Raw genomic sequence first — 8,637 nt, 5'->3', positions numbered from 1 at the left:
TCTGGATCAGTTTTTCCAACTCCTCTTTGTCCTGTAGCATTTTGCTGGAAATATTTTTTCCGCCTTTGGTGCTTGGTTTCCCTTTCCTTGTCTGAATGGACATACTATCATTGGCAATATGAGTTTCTGTGACAAACTGAGCAAAGAAAAGGTAACTCTGGTCTTTTGCAAAACGACTATCTATTGAGAACAGACGTACATTGAAATACATACTTGGAGAAAGCGCAACACGGCGGGATTCATCTAACGTGTTTATTCCTGTGGGGAAATGTACAGGATATGCTTTGGCTTCAAGCCTTGGAACACTGAAGAAGGAGATGGGCTTGTTCCCCTGGGCCGGCGCAATGCTAAAAATGCCCTCTCCATAAGACAGTACTTCCTGTGCTATGTCAGGAGGCTGCATGCAAGTGTCCAAGATCAGACCAGGTCGAAGTGCCTGATGCTCTGCCCCTATGTGATCAGGTTGCTGGTCTGCTGCTGCATCCATTTCAGTCTCCTCTGCTTTCGTATCCAAGTCCTCATCTGGCTGGTCCTCTTGGAAATCCTCAAATGTGGCACCTTCATCTATACTTACGTCTTTGTAATCCGGATGACTCTCTTTAAGCTTTCTCAGTCCAGCTAAAACATTTTTCATGTTGACTGTGTAAAAGTATTGGTAACCTTTGTACCTTGTTTTCCTCTTCAGCTTTACCTGTAAAAGCTGGGCTTCCTCACGGGGCCTCGGAAGACTGTTTACAACAGTTTCCATGTCAGAAGGAACACAGACAACTGCTCCATGTATTGCCCTTTGCTGTCCCTTGGGCAAGGAAACAATTTTTGCAAAAGGTAGAATTTTTGCAATTAATTGTCTTTCAAGTACATTCAATTCCGCAAGCTCTGTCGGAACAGGAGCTAAATGAAGGTTATTGGCAGCAGCAATCGATGGCATCTTTCCCCTGCTTAGATGGCTGTCACACGTGTAGCAGATCCATTCCCCCATCCGCTCTTTGGGTACAGAACATGGGGTTGAGCAAGCAGATCCACACACGTGAACATATGTACCTGTTAGACAATCAGCTACTACATGCATATTCTTGGAATATTTATCCCTTTTACAGTGCTTCACTTGATTGGGAAAAAGAGCTCTGTGACACACGGTGCAAACATACGTAGGCGCATTTTGAATATTTTGACGAAATCTTTTTATGGCGGCTTTCATTTCTTCTGTCATCAGAGGCAGTGGAGTTTTGTGGTGGAAGCCTACATTTCTTTTGTACTTTCTTCTGATTCGCAAAGCATGCTGCAGTGTGAAATTTGTGGAAAGTGCCTGTTTTGATAGTCTACTTCTTCTATTGTCAGCACACTTTTTATTATGTTTGACCTGATAACCAAGCTCACTATGATACTTCTCCTTCATATATTCACGCATTGTATTTTTGTGTTGGCTTCTAAAGACTGGATTATCTCTGAACCGATTCCTGATGTATTCTTTGTGTCTGCTTCTAAAGAGAGGGTCATCTCTGAATCGATTCCTGATGTATTCTTTTTGTCTGCTTCTAAAGACAGGATCATCTCTGAATCGATTCCTGATGTATTCTTTTTGTCTGCTTCTAAAGACAGGATCATCTCTGAACCGATTCCTGATGTATGATTTTTGCCTGCTTCTAAATACAGGATCATTTCTGAACCGTTTCCTTATATATTCAGCCATGTTGGCTTTATGACTGGCTCTGAAGCTGTGGTCAAAGTTGAATCTGTACTTAACGTAATTTATTTGTCTCTTCCGGAAAGATGCATCTGTCCTGTATCTATTTTTTATCTGATCCTTCCTCTCTGCCTTTTTTAGAATGTATGTTTTTTTCAAGGCCTGCAGTTTTTTGGTCTTAAATGTTGCAGATGTTACATATCTGTCTTTTTCATATGCACTTTTCTTTATTTTTCTTTCTACATTCTGTCTCTGCTGCGTTTTAACCCTGTCCCTAATCTTTCTTCTCGTAGCTTTTGGTGCTTTTGACACATTTGGAACGGTTTGAACAGTCTCCTCTAATATGTTTGCAACTTCCCTAAGCCAAGGAGGAATTTCCTCATCAGAGGTGCTCTCTGGTTTGAAATCAGTTGGACTTACTTTGGTGCCTCCAGGTGGAATGTTCTGAAAGGCAGAATCCTGAGAAGAGCCGTCATTTTCCCTGACAAAACCTACTGGCACAAACTCATAGGTGGCATTGGGTCCGCGGTTATGAAACAACTTGTGGAGATGGGTGACCATGTCCGACAGATTACAGAAAGTCATCATCACTGCAGTACCACTGGGATGCGGCAGGCCTGCTGAATTTCTTGAATGGGAATCAAAAACTCCAAACCGACCGCTTCTGTCCCTGAAAACTGCAATGCACTCTGGAGTCACCAAGAGAAAAGCATGGGTGACATTTTCCAACAGACATTCCAGTTGCAGGGCAAGAGGCAAACCCAATTGTCGAGATCCTTGTGGGCTCCCGCTCCGAGCAAAAACATGACCTACTCTCAAACCAGTGGTGTGTACTGTATAGATGTTCCCATCTGTCAGTACATGGTCAGGCATCTCTTCAAAAGTCAAGTGATCGTCACGAAATGTTCCATCACTAATCAGTTGCTGTTTAACGCCGACATAAAGTTGGTCTCCTTTTTCAATCACTCTGTCAAGCAACACTGTGTCAAACTGCAGCCCCTCGTTGTGGTAAGCTAAAAATGTGAGTGCCATGCACGTGCACTGGTGATTCCGGGAAAATGCAGCATACCTCCTGTCGGCCTGGGAATGTGAAGCACTTACCAACAGGACCGGTGGACCGCTAATCCCGGGTTCCACCGCAGAAGCCTGTAACGTTAAAACAAATAACATTTCAATATTTATACAAATATTCAAATATTAATGACTGCCTACCACCACCAATTAGGCCTTTTGTAAACAAGTTTTTTTCAATTTAGAAATCAATTATTCTGATGATCAACAGATTAATTGAAATAAAATTTTAATAAAGTAACATATTGGAAAATACCGTCATTACAGCATTTCGGATCCGATTACAAAATAAATCCATATGTTCATATTTGTGCATCTCAAATTAACTTTTCTGTACTTTAGCAATTAATCAGTAACATTAGCTAAGTTTTTTAGCCAATCTGAAAAACAAAAACCCAAAATTTTGAAATTATATTAGATTTAATAAAAATAAAAAAAAGCACAAAAAATGAAGCATCACGCCCACAAAGTGAAAAACTTCAAAATATAATATTTTTATATATACAAACTCACTATTCACAACCATTTGTATCTTTTTTGCTCATGTGAGTGACAGGATCTTTTGCACCTTTGTCATACACAGAACCACGCATGCCAACTTTTTACACATGTTGCAATGTTCCACCCATTTGTTGTGACTGAGATGGTAGGAAGGAGTTACCTGGCAGCTCCCATCCCGGACCTGGTCCTCCAGTGGCACGGGAGAGGACTCGGCGGGGGCCTCGACGTCCATCGGGGGGACCGGTCTCCGTGCCTGGCGACGAGCTGGCCTGGTGGTCTCTCTCGGCGCTCCCTCCATCTATAAATCAACAGAAGCCCTCAACTTGGTGCAAAGTGCACTCATACATTTCATTATCTTAAAGTCTGTGATATATTTTCTGAAACAGTGTCATACCTGCTGCTCCACCGGACTCAGCTTGGAGGGATCAGAAACCGGACGACGCCTCGGACTCGTCTTCTGATAAAAAATAAATAAATAAATACATTTTTTAAAACCAATTGTGGCACATCAAAATCAAATAGTTATTTAAAAAAATAGAATAAAATACCTTCTTCCCCTTCGGAGAACATGTAGGTAGCGGAGCGTCACGGCCAGACGCAGGAACGATCCGGTCCATCTCCTCCAGCAACGCTGGGCTGAACCACACAGGATTCGGGGGGATGGAAGAGTCCAACAGGTCTCCCTGTAAAATAAAAGAAATAGCTTATAATAGATTCATTTGTACATTGAGGACACAAGTTTTGCTTTGAGGTGAAGAAAATCATACCTGTTGGTCAACCATCCTCCCAGTGGCGTGTGGACAGCCATCGCCACCCTGGACCCCGCGCGATGTCTGTAAACATGAAAAAAAAATTTCAGTGGCAATAAACCCTGTGGGACCAGGGTATATATTTATAGTCATTTTTAAGAAACTTTGATTTTATTTTTGAATTTCCTCAACAGAAATCATATTTATACTTATATTACATTTTCTCGAGCACAATCTTATCGGTATAAAACTGAACATTTTTTTCTTATGAATTATTGCAAATATATGAGTTACATCAAATTCAAGTTGGAAAAATATTTATTTTTTTCACTCACAAACTCACAAAGGTTTTCTACCTTAACTCCTGGAGTTCACCATGGCTTGAAGGTGCTTACTAGCTGCTGGAGGAGTGGCTCTACCATGGTGATCGACTCCTTACAGCTGCACAGCGCCGCTTGGATCTCTGAGTAGCTGCCTCTGACCCTACCATAACCTCATCTTACCCTTTATGCCTCCGATTCTCTAAATTTCTAATAAAAATCCCATCATTGTCATCTCAATCTCCACTGTGCCTCAGATTCTGGCTGCAAGTTTCCCTCTTTGTCTTCCAGTTAAAAAATTGCAAACCTACCTGCTGTGCATTTATTAGCTACATAATTCTTTACATACAATGAATAGCTTGTGAGCGTGTTTACTCCAAATTTTTCTGGACTTGTTTATACATTAATTTATATAAGTGCACTCTTATTTATTTGTTTATTTATTTTATATGTAGTCAATGTTTTAAACTACTCACAATTTCAGTTTCCTATACGTTTCCATGAATGTCATATTGCTTATGGTTTAATTTGTATTAACTAATATTTACACCTTGGACGAACTACCTTTTCAGCAAATAAGCGATTTTCCCTTGGGCATCAGTGAAGCATATTCTATTCTAAAAACAACGTCTTAATTATGAAGTGTGTGTGACAGATTTCTGTCACACCAATCAATATTACTATCTCACTGTTTTTGCCATTACTCTGGTCCCGTTTGTAATAGTTGCTCTTTTCGTCGTTACTTGGACAACTTTCCCCAGTTTCTTAAAATACACATAATTATTGTTTCAAGATGTGAGATTTCACATAACAGAGGGACCTCATGTAGCACTTTATATTTTATGCTTGTAAGCTAATTCCCTTTCACATTCTCAACATAGATGGTTTTTAACATTTACATGATCTTCTGAGAAAAGATAACTTAATTAGTTTAGCATAACTCCAGTTTTTCTTCTGCTCAACACAACAAAAAAGCCTGGTATGTAGTTTATAATCAGCACTTTAAACAAAAGTTGAAATGAACACTTAGGGAGGTGGACACAAAACAGACATGTTAAAAAGACAAATATACACATTCATGGAGTTTTAAAGAGTTAAACATCCAAAAACATTACTTAAATCAACTAAGTATGTATCCAGTACCTTCCGGCCACCAACCACAGTCCAGTCGAAGGGGTCCGAACGACGCGGAGCAGCCACCTCGCCAACCACAACCAGCCGGGGCAGGGGACGTCTCGCCGCGGGGGGGGAAGCCGTCCCAGGAGGGGGAGGAGCCAACGTCACGGGAGCTGGAGATTCCGGTGCACTTAACTCAAGTTGCGAGCAGACCGCCGCCTGAAGCAACTGAGAAAGGACCGTCATCCCAGGATGGTCGCTCAGGTGAACCTATAACAGTTGTAGAACACATTTTATAAAATACAGCACACCTAAATAACATTTTTACAGTGACAAAATCTATTTAACTTACGCCATCCCTGCTCCACAAGTGCAGGCTGCTCAACGGGAAATGTTCAGTAACAGGCAGGTACCGAACATCTAGACAGAAAAAGAACAAAATGTCATTCTTAATGTCAGTCACATTAACAATGTAGTAATTTGAGATAAAGTAGACATGAAAGAAAAAATAAGTCAGTTTTTCACATATCTGTGTATCAAAATCAACTTTAACAGGAGTGAACTCAAAACACATCTACGTTTTAATATTCTAGTTTCAGTATTGATAACCATGCAGCACAAAATGTCATATCCGCCTGACCATTCCAAATAATATATAAAAACTTAAAAAAAGAAATTGGGATTGCAATAGTCCCATACAATGTTAGTTTGCTGAAGTTTTACTATAAACACAAATTGAGTCAGTCACTTACTTCTCTGAGCAGCCACACGGCGATACTCCTGCCGCAGCAGCTGTTGCACACTTTCCTCCACGACAAGGCGTGGTGGAAAGTCCACAACGACCACCTGTAAATTTCAATCCAAATAAAAGAACCAAATTAACATACAACAAGTTTTCAGATGTATTTGATCATGAATAAATGGAGTGGATATTATACTTACATTAGCAGAGAGTTCGCAGACAGAACGCAACAACCTGGCAAAGTCCCGTCCGGCCTCCACGAAGGTCCTGCTGGCGGTCAAGTTGTTGCTTGGAGCCAGAAGACAGATCACCTCGGGGGGCCGAGGCAGAAGTGTATTCTGGACTTCAAGCCGCAGCTCTTCCGCAGAGGCTCCAGGGGATGCAAGCAACCCTAAGGAGAAGTCGCCCTTTGGCATGGTAGAATACCCATCCACAATAGCACGCAGATGAGAATCACCAACCAAAAGAGCAAACTGAAAAATAACAGCAAACATTAAAGTTTATAATTGATTTTATCATCCAAACCAAAATTTGTGCATAAGATTGACAAAAAAGTACCTTCTTCTCCAGAGCCTCGGCAGTAGGCAGAACCAACTTGCAGCTACGTCTGGTCACCCGGGAAGCTGGCCACGTCTCCACCCGATGGCGGCGCCCCGTCCCACGGCCTGTTTAGAGATGTGCAATTATCAAGATTATGCTTTCATGCCTCTGAAAATTTAACAACAAAACAACACAAATTTTATCTACATACGTGACCCAGGAGAGGTCGATGGCGCACGGGGCTCCTCCTGGCGCACGACGGCAGGCAACATCTACAAAACAATTTTTTTTAATGATTAGATTAACCACAAAGATAACTGGATTAGGTTATTGTAAATAAATGATCCTGAACTTGTCATGAATTTACCTGGTCGGGCGGGCCACCCTCCAGCAGTCGCGACGTCTAAAGACATAAATGGAATGAGTAAAGCAAATGACTTATCCAACAATAAGTTAGTAAAATGTAAAATGACAGCTATACCTTCTTCGGCGGAGACTGAGTGGGGCTCCAAGCCCGGGACGTGAGCGGTGGTGTCCCTGGCTGTAAACACAGAAACAATTATAATCATTCTTAAAGTCAAAAGTACATGAAGAACTACTGTAGGAAAAAAACAATTACTGCAATGTATAATTTATATACCTTGGCGACGTCCGGCACACTCTCCAGCTTCCTCCATCGCACCTTCGCCGCCTCCGAGCGTCGTCCTCTGCGTGGCATCCTGTAAAACCACAGTAAAAAAGAAGACAACTGGGGGGGACAGGTGGTTATTTACAAATAAAAATCAAATAAAGTAACGTATATAAAATTAAACAGTGTTTGGAGCACTAGATCTATGTGTGTTAGTGAATGTTAAAATGTGATGAAACTTATATGAATATGTATCGATGGATTAATAAAATGCCGTAGTCAGTAAAGATGAGCTTCGCAGCAAGTAGCAGTGGAAAACCTCCAAATCGCACAGTCTCGCACAAGGGAAAAGCTGTAATGGGAAGAAAAATACATTTCAATTTAAAAAGGCTTATACAAATAACTAAAAAGACACATAACATTTTTTTCTTCAATACAATGATGAAGTTCAAATTCTTCTGACTTGCTACTTCTAAATCCAGTATTAGAATAAATTTAGTTTAATGAAGCTATCATCTACATACCACATAAGTGCGCTCAGCCTACGCACCTATGGTAATGTGCGTCAAAAACACCCGAAAGGCTTCGACAGCGTATGGTTAGCTTGGCGAAGCACGTCATGACGCGAAACACGTCATGACGCTCATCTACATAAACTTTCAATGTAAACCGCCCTAAACGCTCAAATCGGATCGGTGTGAACTCGCATTAGTATGAAGTCATATGGATCTGCCCACTGCTGTGCTTCTAACACAGAAAAAAATAAAAACCGCACCCTCCCAAGTGGAAAAATATCTCACACAATGCCAGTGCATGACTATATATCACATATAAAGATACGAACGAAATTACATAATTAAAAACACCACGGTACTTTATTCTTTAGCGTCTTGTGGGCCTACAAACATTTACCTTCCCGCCCATTAAGCTAGCAAGTACGCTATCAGAGCCACAACGAAATATTCCACAACAATGAAACTTTTAAAATCGACCGACTTTCTAAAACACATTAAATCCAACAACTGTAAGCAGTTACAATAATATTCTAATCAAATTAAAAATTAAAATACTATATTTTATGGAGAAAGCACAAACGCATCTTACCTTGACCGACGCAGACTCGGAAGCAGAGAGTTCCAGAAAGTTCCAGAAGCTTCAGCGGCTTGGGAATTCGTGTCAGCCAATCAGAGATTGTCATTTTTCACTGTGTATGACGTGTCCTTCAGCTGACCAGTCAGCTTAGTAAAACAACAATTTTAAAAAATGCAACAAAAAAGCGTTTTTTA

General features: G+C 40.9%; 1 protein-coding gene across 1 annotated transcript; it reads right to left on the bottom strand.

The window, feature by feature from the left end:
- Positions 1 to 3,194: 3,194 nt before the first annotated feature.
- LOC106957235 (uncharacterized) lies at positions 3,195 to 7,508 on the bottom strand. The gene is made up of 13 exons (XM_015048496.1): positions 7,364 to 7,508; positions 7,205 to 7,264; positions 7,091 to 7,126; positions 6,935 to 6,995; positions 6,742 to 6,848; positions 6,384 to 6,656; positions 6,194 to 6,287; positions 5,794 to 5,861; positions 5,469 to 5,711; positions 4,024 to 4,089; positions 3,805 to 3,939; positions 3,651 to 3,713; positions 3,195 to 3,554 (listed from the first exon to the last, which is right to left on the bottom strand). The coding sequence occupies exons 1-13, from the start codon at positions 7,439 to 7,441 to the stop codon at positions 3,297 to 3,299; spliced, it is 1,542 nt and encodes a 513-aa protein (XP_014903982.1). The 5' UTR covers positions 7,442 to 7,508; the 3' UTR covers positions 3,195 to 3,296.
- Between the last annotated feature and the right edge of the window lie 1,129 nt (positions 7,509 to 8,637).

Source organism: Poecilia latipinna, unplaced genomic scaffold, assembly GCF_001443285.1.
Source record: "Poecilia latipinna isolate Pla-1442-1.1 unplaced genomic scaffold, P_latipinna-1.0 Scaffold888, whole genome shotgun sequence".
Classification (NCBI taxonomy): domain Eukaryota; kingdom Metazoa; phylum Chordata; class Actinopteri; order Cyprinodontiformes; family Poeciliidae; genus Poecilia; species Poecilia latipinna.
Note: the sequence above shows the minus strand (reverse complement) of the source record. Positions and strands in the feature narration are given on the sequence as shown.

What these genes read in the sequence shown, in the direction of transcription:
- LOC106957235 (XM_015048496.1), bottom strand. Translation starts at nt 7,441, where the DNA reads ATGCCACGCAGAGGACGACGCTCGGAGGCGGCGAAGGTGCGATGGAGG. An exon ending in ACTTGTGGAGCAGGGATGGC is followed by an intron (nt 5,712 to 5,793) that starts GTAAGTTAAATA and finishes CAACTGTTATAG; the next exon opens with GTTCACCTGAGCGACCATCC. An exon ending in GGAGGATGGTTGACCAACAG is followed by an intron (nt 3,940 to 4,023) that starts GTATGATTTTCT and finishes TTTATTTTACAG; the next exon opens with GGAGACCTGTTGGACTCTTC.